This window comes from Panthera tigris, chromosome A3 (genome assembly GCF_018350195.1).
Source record: "Panthera tigris isolate Pti1 chromosome A3, P.tigris_Pti1_mat1.1, whole genome shotgun sequence".
In the NCBI taxonomy this organism is placed as follows: Eukaryota; Metazoa; Chordata; class Mammalia; order Carnivora; family Felidae; genus Panthera; species Panthera tigris.
The window spans coordinates 103,966,809-103,979,762 of NC_056662.1; the positions used below are offsets into that span (position 1 = coordinate 103,966,809).

At 48.9% G+C, this 12,954-nt stretch overlaps 2 protein-coding genes across 2 annotated transcripts in view; both read left to right on the forward strand.

Annotated features, from left to right (window-relative positions):
- Window positions 1-12,954, forward strand: part of KCNIP3 (potassium voltage-gated channel interacting protein 3) — an 86,472-nt gene that overhangs the window by 35,608 nt on the left and 37,910 nt on the right. The gene's annotated exons all lie outside the window — the stretch shown is intronic.
- Window positions 12,456-12,950, forward strand: LOC102962231 (60S ribosomal protein L23a-like). Its single transcript, XM_042982053.1, is given in 1 exon segment — window positions 12,456-12,950. A coding segment is annotated over 1 exon segment (492 nt). The 3' UTR covers window positions 12,948-12,950.

Here is a 12,954-nt window from a genome sequence, read left to right on the forward strand (position 1 = left end):
TCCATTCAACACACATCCACGAAGTGCCAAGCCTGGCACAGGCTGGGAGGGAACGGTTGCTGGGTGACCTTCCTTTCTGCCGTCCCCTACCTTTCAGGGTCCTCGCTAAGCCCCCCCCCCCAAACACACCTGCCATGGTTGGGCTTTAGGGCTAGGCTTGAGCTGGCAGTGTTTGGGGACCTGGTGCCAGCCTGTGCTGGATAAACCTGGAGCTCCGGGAGCCCAGCTCCTTCCGGAGGGATGGGAGTAGAGGCAAGGGTCTAGGTGTGGTTTATCCTTGCGGTCCCCTGCCATTGGAGATCTCAAAATCCCACCCCCCCCCCCCAATCTTCCCTGGGCCTGGGAAAATGAATCAAATATAATGGCAGACCCCACCCCTCCCCCAGCCCCTGTGGCATTCCTCTTAGACCCGCTGAGTTCTCAAGGCACAAATGGGGAAACTGAGGTCTGGAAAGGAAGTGTGAGCTGTCCAAGGTCATAAAGGTCTGGGAACTCCCAGGTCGGTGCTCTTTTCTCTACTCCCCACAGCTGTCTGAGCTCCAGTGTCTCAGCTTGAGAAGTATGAGGGGCCCAGCGAGAGAGGCTAAGGGCTCTGTCCCAGCACCTCGAGTTGGGCAGCAGAGTACTCGATGGGCGACTGAGCCATTTCCAAGCACTGAACTCACACGGGAAGTGGTTGAGTTGGGTCTGTGCTCAACGTGCTGTTTAAGCTGCACGCGTATGCGTGTCGTGAGCGTGCACACTCCCCATCCGCACGACCTCTGTGAACGAGGTGGGCTTTGAGACTGCCTGTGTGTTGGGGCAAGACACCAGGCGCTGTTCTGGAAGCAACATCCTCAGTCCACCATCAGAAGGACCCCTGATCCCTGGGACAGCCTGGCCCCTGCAGGCCCCCTCAGAGCCAAGCTCTCAGGGTGGAGGGGCTTCCGGGAAGGGCATGCCCTGGCAGAGGAGTAAACAGAAGCCAGGTTCTCTTTTGGCTGTGGCCCTTGCCAGTATTTAGATGTGTCCTCAGGCAGGAAGGCTGTTGGCTGGGGGCCGGGTCACCGCTTGGTGGTGGGAGTGCCACAGCGGAGGAGGAGAGGGCAGAGAGGGGGTCCCAGCATAGCCTAGAGGTTTCTAGAAAGGGTAGGCGTGTGGTCCCAGCTTTGCTACTTAGCAGCTGTGTGACCTCGGGCAAGTCACTTCACTTCTCTGAACTTCAGTTTCCTCACCTGTAAAACGAAGAACGATGTGTAACTTTCCTCCCTGGGCCCACGACAAGGAGCAAGTAAGACACAGACTCTGTTCAGGAGTGCCCAGCACACAATGAGTACATAGTAAATGCTCTGGCTCCCCACTCAAGGCTGAGCCTTCGTGTGGTCCCCCACCAGTCATGCCCTACTTATAGGGCTGCAATTGGGAGCACCCCACTTCTGAGACTTAAGCTGGTCCTGTATTTTAACTAAGTACGAGTCCGAGGTAAGGCCAGGGCCCCTGGCATCTGCTCCCATGCGGATGTCCCCCCTGACCCACTGGGCCTGTGCCAGCAGGCTGAGCGTCCACCACCCTGGGGGTCACGCTGCCAGTTCTCACATGCACTGAAGCGGGCTCCAGCAGCCCATTTTACAGATGAGTCCTGTGGTTCAGGGAAGCTGAGCAGCCTGCCCAGGGAGGCCAAGCTAAGAGAGCCCAGCTGTACCTGACTCCAAAGCCCCGGCCCTTAGGGAGCCTCTGCCGCAGGGGACACGGGGAGGAGACGGAAACTGCACCCCTCTGGTTGGCCTGCCTGGGGTCTGTTGGGCATGGACCCCTGTGTTAAGTGCGTGGCTGGCGCACACGTTCACAGTTAAGCCGAGTAAATATTTACAGCCATTATGGCAATTGATTGCCTTCGATCCCGTGTGCTGCTGTGAGAGAGCCCTGCTTACTCATGCTTTCTTAAAAACAGCCTCTTCTCTCACACATCTTTAATAATTCAGCTCCTAATTGTCTCCAAACGCAAACCCGAAAATGCCAACTCAGGGCCTTTGTCCCTGTGCTGGTCCACCTCCCCGTCCTCCCTGCTGGGGGGGCCGGGGGTGGCAGGGGCTCACCCTTTCCCCAGGCCTCCAGGCCCTGCCTGTGACCGCTTCCGGGAGGGGCTCAGGCCTGGTGGGTGCCCGTATGCCCCACCTCCGGCTGTTGGCAGCAGCGGTGAGGAAGAGAGCCTTGGAGTAATTGAGTCGCAGGGCTGAGTGGGGAGGAAGCAGGAGCAAGAAGGTGTGGCTGCTGCTCCCCGGGGAGCCCTGCAGTGCTGAGGAATGGGGAGGGCAGGGGTGAGGGCCCCGGGGCAGCTTGAGGTGACGGGGAAGGCCAATCCTGAGTGGGTATCTGTACACACTTGAGGCCAGAAACTGCTCCTGCCCTGGGCTGGGGGTGGGGGGTGGAGCCTGACCGCTATTTACAGTGTCTCCTGGGTGCCAGGTCTCCTGTGCTGGGCTTCCTGGCTGGCAGTGCTTCCTGGCCTCTCCTGGGGACCATCTCCATATGGTGGTGGGGGGGGGAGTGGGAGGAGAGTCTGGGGGGAATGGATGGTGTCCAAGGCCCGCCCTCCTGGCAGGATGATGGGGGCTGCTAATAGAACCACTCTGGGCTCTACTTCCCTTCTCCGTCCGGGCCCAGTCAGGGTGCACGGGGGGCCTAAGGAAGAGTCACCTGACCCTCCCTGAAGCACAACATCTGCCCAGTTAAATCCTCGTGGCCAGGAGGGCAGGCCCAGTGAGGCAGACACTATGGCAGGTGCAGCAAGGAAGGAACCAGTCTGTGGTGGCCCTACCTGGCCCAGCGGCTGCCATGGCAGAGGGCCTCTGGGCCAGAGCACCAAGGCTGTGGCTCCCAGTCCCTGTGAGGTCCCGGGGGGGAGATGTGGGTCCCGTGTAAACATCCAGGACTCCTCTGCCCTCCAGCTCCAGGCGAGGCTGAGACCATCCAGCTGTCCATTCACTCAACAAGCCATCAAGCTTGTCTGCCGGGCGCTGTTCTGGGTCCCGGGGACATAACAGGGATCTAAGACCAAAATCCCTTTAGTTTATAGGACATAATATGAGATTGGTATATAAATGTTATATTTGAAAGTGACAGGGCTCCAGAAATTACGCAGAGCAGGGAAGAGGGTAGAGGGCCCAGGGAAGGGCTTGGAGGGAATGTGTGACATTTGAACAGAGACGTGAGGTGGGGAGAGAAGAGCCTACAGGAAAGCTTTTCCGGCAGAGGGACAGCACAGGCCAAAGCCCAGAGGCAGGGGTGAGCTGTTGTGTCTGGGAACCGGGAGATGCTCAGAGAGGTCACAGGGTAGGGGTGGGGGGCTTCAGTTGTTGGTGGGAGTGAGATGGGGCCCGGGGATTTGAGCAGAGCAGTGAGGGGTCACGGTGCCTCCTGTTTGGAGCCCACCCTTCCCACTGTTGTTGCCGCTGCTGTTGCTGCTGCTAAGGGAGCAGAATAAGCCACCGGCGCCGGGAGGGTGGTGGGGTCCTCGTGGTCATCAGGCACACAGGCTGGGCAGGGTGCAGGTGCCAGAGGTGGTGAGAAGCAGGCTGGTCCTGGAGGCATTTGAAGGTGGAGCTGAAAGGCTTTGCTGACAGACGAGTGGTAGCAGGGTGTAAGAGAAAGAGAGGAGGTCAAAGATAACGACAAGGTCAAAGGTTTTGTCCTGAGCATCTGGAGATCTGAATGATTGTTCACTGTGGTGGGAAACGGAGGAGTGGGTCTTGTGTTTGGGGGGGGCGGTGGGGAGCTCAGTGGTAGCACGTTAAGTTTGAGACGGCTAAGGACTAGTGGAAGTGTTGAGGAGACAGCTGGCAGTTGGGATATGAGATCCTTGAGGACTGGAGAGAGAAAGTTGGGAGTCCTTGGCACATACACATGCTTTAAAGCCAAAAGACTGGACAAAAGTGGTCCAGGGCCGAGCTAGGCACAAACACACACACATGGAAAGGTCTCTGGCTCCTGTGCCCATCCCCTGAGCTTGGCCTTGATGTCTGCAGAAGGTTTCTATCGTCTATTCTATCAAGAAAAGCACTTCTCCGTGTTCCAGAAAGCAACCTCCATCCTGTTCTAACTGTTGGTTGGGATAAGGGCTCTCAGCTTGTCCATGCTTCTCAGTCTAGACGTGGTCCCTTTGACACTGCTGGACCAACCACGGCAGGAGTACCCGCTGGCCGGGGCAGGCACCTGGCCCATCCAGGCCAATGAGATCCCTTTCCAGGTCCTTTGACAGTGAGTGGCCTTGTGTCTGGAGCGGAGATGCAGGGACACAGAGGCCTGGCGGCTTCTAGTAGCCAAGTACCAAGCCATGTAGAAGAAGCCATTTGGGTGTGAGAGGTGGAGAACGGTCTGAGAACACATTTTCTGGTCATTTTTTGTCCCCTTCTCTTCCTGTGGTTTAGTTTAAGGGCAGATAAATCCCTTTGCCTGAGCCAGTTCGATCAAGAGAAATTTAATCTCAACAGTCAGATGGAGGGAGGAGGCAGCAACAGGGGAACCTGGGGAGGTTCGGAACATAAGGGAAACACGCTGATTCTCCTAAGCCCTGGAAAGGCTACCCCAAGCCAGGCCCACGAGGAGCATGTGACAAAGTGATTACTGAGGCCAGGACCAGATGCAGTACCGATTGGGGTCAGTACTGATTGAGATACTGTTGGGGAGCTGATACTACTGAGTCCATCATTTAAATATACTTAAATCATCATTTAAATATCTACATATAAGGCCTATATTGGTTCACTTGGACTCTCCACAGAGATTTGACTGTTAGTTTCCCTGTTTGTTGATTTCCTCCACTAAGAATCTCAGGGAAACAATGAATGTATGCAGCAGCCAAGGTGGTTGGTTTTGGGTTTGTGGTTCAGGGCCTCTCCCTTCCCATTGTATTCTGGGTATGCCTTGTATGCCTCTACAAGGTCCCTTGTTCAGTGCCCCATAGCATCCCTGCCAGAGGATAAACCAGACTACGCACAACTGTGGGGCAGGATCCAGTGGGCATCTCTGCTCAGGGCAGGGCACCCACCAGGGCTTAGCGAGTGTTACCCTCATACTTACTTATCGCATAGGAAGGAGTTACAGCGATTGAGCCACGGCTGGTGCTTTATTTACGTTAGGTAAGAGAGATGGGGCCAAGTGATCACAGTGCACGTCTGCTTCCAGTTCTCCCAGGAAGGACAGAAAAGATAACCAGAAAAGAATGAGGAAGGGGTGCCTTCAGAGAGCCAGAACTTGCGAGGAATCCCCAAAAGGCAGAAGGCAGGTGGGATCACCCTGAAGGAGGAATCTGGGGAACCCACAGCTCAAAGGGGCATAGGAAGTGCCACAGCTTTCAGACTTGGGTGAGTGGCAACAGATAGCAGAAGGGGTAGGGGACTAGGAGCACCTGGGGGAGGGCCACCCCCACCCTCTGTCTTTGCACAAAGGTCCCCAACCCATTCCAGAGCTAAGTTAGGGCATGTGGACCTAAGAGGCCAAGCAGTCCCTGGGGTGACTGGTGATGCCAAAGCACAGGGAGCCTAGTCCCAGAAGACGAACCACAGGTACACCCTACACGTCAGCCATCCTACTCTGCCATACGCTCCCTGCAGGGGTAGGTCTACGCGCACTTTACACGCAGACACGGATCCGTGCCTGAGAGCCACCCAACTTTTGAGGAAAACCAACATTGAAGAGAAGCATAAAGCTCAGTGAAATGAAGAAGGAACACCCGAATCCATAGAGTCACTAAGACAAACAAAAGAAAAAGTGTAGAACAGGAAAAGTATAATAAATATTCTCAGAGATCCAAGAGGACATCATATGCACACAAAAGAATCAACGATCTTGGAAGAGAAACTATAATTGCTGAAACAGAGAACATGTCGTAGATGGGTTGAATAGCAGAATGGTTACCTGAATAAAGCAAATTAACGAGCTTGACTCGGTAGCCTAGAATTTCTATCAAGTCATATATAATGAAAGAGAAAGAGATGAAAATATGAAAAAGAATAGGGTCATGGGGCAGTTACAGACTTGCAACTCAAAAGAGTAAGCAGGCGTTGAGAGAACAGAGAGGAGGAAATACTCATTAATAGAAACCATTGTGAGAGTCATTTCGTTTAATCTTCCCAGCAATGCAGTGAGGAAGCCTGGGGAGAACGAAGTGGGGCTTCTCCAGGGCCCTGCATCTACGAGGAAGATCTGCTCCTGGTTCAGCCTGACCCCAGAGCTAGGGGCCATGCTAACTGAGGCACACTGGCTACTCCCTGAAAGCTTATGTGGTGGAACAGTGTCTCTCCAAGGATGGCCCGTGGGATAGTAGTGCGTGTCATGTGACAAGCGATTCTGTGGTCAGATACGTTTGAGAAGTACCAGTCAGATGAGGTTAAACAAATTTTGTTTTTGTGACGGTTGGGAACACTTTTTGCCTCTCCAGGTCTTGATTTTCTCATCCGTTCAATGGGAATCATAATTCCATCCCTGGCTGTCTTCCAGGTTTCAGGGGCCAAAGAAAACATTGGATGTGACACTACATGTGTGGTCATATGAATATGAAATACCTGGTTTCGTGTGAGTCCCGTCACTAAATGCTTTGTCTACTTGTGCTTCAGGCTGTGATAGGCAGCTCTATAGACTCAACTTCTCATATATGATTTGGAAATTTGGACCCCAGAGTCTGCTCTTTTGGTAAAAATGTTTGTGTTGAGCGGCGACCAGGGTTCTCACTCCAGGGCTGTGTGTGGCTGTCCTCGAGCCTTGGTCCTTGGGTATAGCACAGGACAGCCAGAGTTTGTGTGTCCTGTGTGGGGGTGTTCCGTGCGCCTCCCACCCCTCAGGGTGCTGCCCAGTGTCTTTTATATGTTCAAGTCTGGGGGGCGCTGAGGGCTGAGGAAAGAGCCTTGGCCAAGGAGTTGAGAGGCCTGGGCACTTGTCCCCACTATGCCACTGTGTGACTTCACAGCCCCCGGCTGGGCCTCACTTGTCTCCTCTGTGAAATGGGAGCTGGGAGGAAATCACTGCAGTCCTAATCTGGTCATGTAGCAGCTAAAGAGGTCTTTACAAGGAAAAGGGCAGGGCAGGAGGGGAGAGGTAAGGAGAGGAGAGAGGACAAATGCTTCATTGTCCTCGGAATAAAGCCTTGAATGAATGAATGAATGAATGAATGAATGAACAAACCCTTACCTTGACCTTCTGGCCCCTGCCTGGCCCTGCCAAGGCTCAGCTCTCTCCAGGGTCCATTATACGGGCTCACCTTCTGTCCCCACCCAGCCCCCACCTGCTCTCTCCAGGTCCCACTCTCCTATCCTGGAGCTACTTAGTCAAATCCCCTTCACATCCTCTTTGCCTTCAGACCTGGTCTTGGAAATGTTCAAGCTCTCTCTGGGAAACCTGTTCTGGGCTTTGGGTTTGGGATGGTGCGCTTTGCAGTATGTCTTCCACCACCAACGTTGGCCTGCCCCATCATAGCTGCCTCAAGGTCTGTCTCCCCCTCTAGAACATACACTCCTTGAGGCCAGTTGCTGTGTGTGCCACGTTTAATGCTGTATCTTCCAGGCATAGAGCAGACACTCAGTAAAATATATGTTGAATGAGTAAATGCATGAATGAGGCTCAGCTTCCATCTAACTCTGAAATCCTACGTCTCTCTGGATTGAAGGAAGGTTCAAAAACCACTTTTCCTCCCCTGGGTCTAGCTAACAGACTCCTCTGGCCCCTGACCCCTCTTCCATGATGGCCTCGCAAGTCCTCTGAGAAGGGGAAATGTTTGAGTGTTGCCAAGGGCCGTCATGGGACACGTGCTCAGGTTAGAATCCCTTGCTTCTTGGTTTGTAGTCATGAATGGGGATAGTAACAGAGGTGCGAGGATTAAACAATATTATGCATGTGAGTGCCTAGGAGAGCGCCTGCATAGTAAACACTCAAGAAGTTGCTACTATTATTAGTTCTCAATTCCCTTGCTTAACTGAGCTCAGAGAGAGGGATGGAGGCAAGGGCGGGTTTCAGATCTAGGATTTCCAACCCCAAGCCCAGGGCTTTGGCTTCTCCCCTGCTGCTTCCCATCTCAGACCCCAAGGTTTTAACTCCCAGGCCATTCATCCACATCTAGCTGACGCAGGGCATCTGTAATAAGCATACCTCTCTGAGCTGCCAGAGGCCACCACAAGAGCTGAGACACCAACACCAAAGTGTCCTGAATGGAAATTCCCCAAGACACCCTTGGGCCCTGGGCTTGAGTTCAAACAAAGAAATGCTTATGTTCAAACTTCTTTACAGATCAGCAGCAAGGATGCGACTTCAGAGCACTTAGCATCAGTGTCATAAAACATGAGGATTGATGACCCTGTGTGACTGGGGTGAATGCCAGGGAGAACAAGCAGACTCTGAGTTGGCCAACAATGCTTCCTGTGTATATTTTGTGCACAGGGCCCCAGCCTAGATTCAACATGATATACTAGTTAACATGTGCATGGAGCCCCTTAGCATATACAACACTCTCACTTACATGGGTACACCTGATTATCACAACAATACAAGGGGGTGGGCCAAGGGTTAAGGAGTGTTTCCCCCACTATGGACATAAGGAAACCAAGGCCCAAGGAGGTGAGAAGCAACATAGCTTAGGGCACAGAGCCTTTGATCTCCTGACTTCCCGTTACCCGGTCCTCTTGCCAACACAGAGAGGTGGGAAAGCCAAGTTCAGCCAAGAAAAATAAATTTACCCAAAGAAACTCACAGACTCACATGGTGGACATTGTACAAACTGTAAGTGTCTGCAGGGAAGTTGCTGAGAAGAACTATAGTTGGCCTCATTCAGTCCTGTCATTCTGGGGCTGGTTGGTTCCTCTGGACTGGACCTGTATAAGGGTAAGAAAAGACATAGGAAGAGATTAGAAGTCCTCCAAATGAGAGAGGCAATAGGAATCTTCTATCACAGGGACCTAAGAAGTGAGATAAGGGGCTCTGAAGACAAGGTGGCCTCAAGTGTCCCTCTTTCCATTACCTGTTCACTATTCCTAGACTCTTATAAACCCTTGGAGTTAATATCCAAATTAGATGGGGATTTGGATATGCCTTGGGTGCCGATGGAGGCATGCAGAGATATCCTCTCTTCCTGACCAAGGTGTAAACAAACAAGGTCACTGGGCAAGCAAAAGAGAGTTTTCCATAAGTAGGCAGTGAGGGGCCCACTACCACAGTAAGAATTGGAGAATGGTCCACATAACAAGCAGCTCACTTTTCTCATGCCTTCCAAATCTTTCCAGACCATGAGAACCATGGGAGGCTGAACTGCTCAATTAAGGCACATGAAGTTCCTTTCCTTCCAGAGATCACTGGTCCTGATTCTAGGATTTTCAAGATGAGGCAAGATCCCATGATGCATGTAAGGGGCAAAAACTTATTCCCAGAAGTTGATTCTGACCTCGGACACTTCATCTCTTTAGTACTTCTTGTGGAATGTATCTACTGATGATAAATTTTTTCAGTTTCTGTTTAATTCAGAATGCCTCAATTTGCCCTTCTTTTTTTGAAAGACATTTTTGCTGGGTATAGAATTATAGGTTGTCCAGTGATTTCTCTTTGAGCACTTTGAAAAAATGTTATTCCATTGTGTTCTGGCTTCTATGGCTTTTGTCACAAAGTCTACCATCATTTGTATTATGTCCCTGAATGTCTCTTTCCTCTGGATGCCTTTGAGATTTTCTATTTACCATTAGTTTTCAGCAGTTTGACCATGATATACCTAGCTGTGGCTTTCTTTGTATTTATCCCCACCTTGGTTTTGTTGAGCTTGTTGAAAATGTGGCTTGATATCTTTCATCTGTTTTGGAAATTTTTCTGCCATTGCTTCTTCAAATTCTGATTCTGTCCCTTGCTCTCTCTTTGCTTCTTCTGGGGCTCCAATTACACCTTTGTTGGGCTCATTTACACATCTTCCTTATCTTCTTTTCTGTTTTTTTTTTCCCCTTTGATATTCACTTATAATCCATTCACATTTACTGTAATTATTGATGTGGTTGGATTTCCATGTGCCATTTTGCTACTTGTTTTCTATTTGTCTCTTTTTTGTTCTCTGCTCCTCCTTTACTGATATCTGTTGTGTTAAATATATATATTTTTAGGTACCATTTAAATTCCTCTGTTGATTTTTAACACTGCATTATTTTGACTTACTTGCCTATTGGATCCTTTAGGGGTTACAATGTACACTTTAATTCATAACAATTTACTTCAGAGTAATATTAACTTAATTCCAGTAAAATATAAAAACTTTCCTCCACCATATTGTCTTTTTTCTCTTCTCCTATATGCTATTATCATCACATATATTACATTCATATATGTTATAAGCCAAAGCATACAGTGCTATAATTATTGGCTTATGCAAACATATCTTTCAAAGAAATTAAGGGCTGAAATAAGAAAAAAAAACTGTATTCAGTCTTTTAAATTTATCCAAATAATTTAAATTGCTGCCATGCTTCTTTTTTTTTTCTATGGATTTGAATTACTTCATTTCAGCCTAAAGGACTTCCTTTAGTACTTCTTGTAAGGCAGGTCTGCTAGCAATGAATTCTCCTTGTTTATCTGGGAATGTCTCTATTTTGTCTTCATTTTTGAAGGATGGTTTCAGCTAAACAAAGAATTTTTGGCTGGGGCTCCTGGGTGGCTGTCAGTTAAGAGCCCGACTTCGGCTCAGGTCATGATCTCGCAGTTCACGATTTCAAGCCTTGAGTCAGGCACTGTGCTGACAGCTCAGAGCCTGGAGCCTGCTTCAGATTCTGTGTCTCCCTCTCTCTCTCTGCCCCTCCCCTGCTTGTACTCTGTCATTCTCTCAAAGATAATGAACATAAAAAAAGAAAAGATAAGAAAAAGAAAAATAAATTAAAAAAGAGAATTTTTGGCTGATAGGTTTTTTTTTCCTTTCAGCACCTTGAGTATGTTATTCTACTGCTTTCCAGCTGTTTCCATTATTTCTGATGAGAAGACAGCTATTAATCATATTGTTCCCTGTATGTGATGTGTCATTTTTCTCTTGCTGCTTTCAAGATTTTCTCTTTGTCTTTGTATTTCAACTGTTTGATTGTGATGTGGATAGGTGGGGATATCTTCATGCTTTTCATATTTGGAGTTCTTTCAGCTTGTTGGATCTGGATATTTATGCTTTTCATCAAATTTGGGAATTTTTGGCTATTATTTCTTCAAAATTTTTTTTCTTTTTCTTTTTCTTTGTCTTTTTTTTTTTTTTTTTTGCTTCTCTCTCTCTCTTTTATTCTTCTGGGAATTTCATCACATATATATTGATATGTTTAATGTTGGCCTAAAGGTATCTGAGACTCATTTCCATTTTCTTCAATGTTTTTTCTCTCTTTTCTTCATATTGGATAATTTCTATTCATCTATCTTCAAGTTTACTGACACTTTCTTCTGCTAGCTCAAGTCTGCTGTTGAGTCCTTCTAATGAGTTTTATTTAAAAAATTTTTGCAGGGGCACCTGGGTGTCTCAGTCAGTTGAGCATCCGACTTCAGCTCAGGTCATGATCTCATGGTTTGTGGGTTTGAGCCCCGTATCGGGCTCTGTGCTGACAGCTCAGAGCCTGGAGCCTGCTTCGGATTCTGTCTCCTTCTCTCTCTGCCCCTCCCCCACTTGTGCTCTGTCTCTGTCTGTCTCTCAAAAATATATAAATAAAAAAATTTTTTTAATTTGTTAAATGTTTATTTATTTTTTTAAATTTGTTTTAATGTTTATTTTTGAGAGAGAGAGACAGAGTGTGAGCAGGGGAGGTGCAGAGAGAGAAGGAGACAGAGAATCTGAAGCAGGCTCCTGGCTCTGAGCTGTCACACAGAGCCCAATGTGGGGCTTGAACTCATGGACCATGAAATCATGACCTGAGCTGAAGTTGGACACGCAACTGACTGAGCCACCCAGGCATGCCTAATGTTTATTTTTGAGGAGAGAGAGAGAGAGAGAGAGAGAGCGCGCACAAGTGGGGGAGGGGAAGAGAAAGAGAGAGACAGAATCTGAAGCAGGCACCAGGCTCTGAGTTGTCAGCACAGATCCTGATGCGGGGCTCAAACCCATGAATCGCAAGATCATGACCTGAGCTGAAGTAGGACATTTAACCGACTGAGCAACCCAGGCACCCCCCTTCTAATGAATTTTAAAATTTCAGTTATTTCATTTTCCATCTTCAGAATTTTCATCCAGTTTTTTTATGTTTTCTGCCACTACATTGAGATTCTTCATCCACTAAGTCATCAGTCACACTTTCCTTTATGTCTTTAAAAATGACTTTCTTTAGTTCTTTGAATATATTCATAATAGCTGCTTTGAAGTCTTTATCTGCTAAATTCAACATCTAGCAATGCTCAGAGATAGCTTCTATTGGCTATTTTTTTTTCCCTTAAGCATGAGTCACATTTTCTTCTTTTGTGGCATGCCTTGAAATTTTTTATTGAGCCCTTTCACGAAGATGGCGCCGAAGGTGAAGAAGGAAGCCCCTGCCCCTCCCAAAGCCAAAGCCAAAGCCAAAGCCAAAACCAAAGCCAAAGCAAAGGCTTTGAAGTCCAAGAAAGCAGTGCTGAAAGGCATCCGCAGTCATAAAAAAAAGATCCACACGTCACCTACATTCCGATGGCCCAAGATATTGTGTCTCTGAAGGCAGCCCAAATATCCTTGAAAGAGCGCCTCCAGGAGAAACAAGCTTGACCACTGTGCCATCATCAAGTTCCCCCTGACTACCAAGTCAGCCATGAAGAAAATAGAAGACAACAACATTCTTGTGTTCATTGTGGATGTCAAGGCCAACATGCACCAGATCAAACAGGCTGTGAAGAAGCTCTATGACATTGACGTGGCCAAGGTCAACACTCTGATCAGGCCTGGTGGAGAAAAGAAAGCATATGTTCAACTGGCTCCTGACTATGATGCTTTGGATGTTGCCCACAAAATTGGGATCATCTAAACTGAGT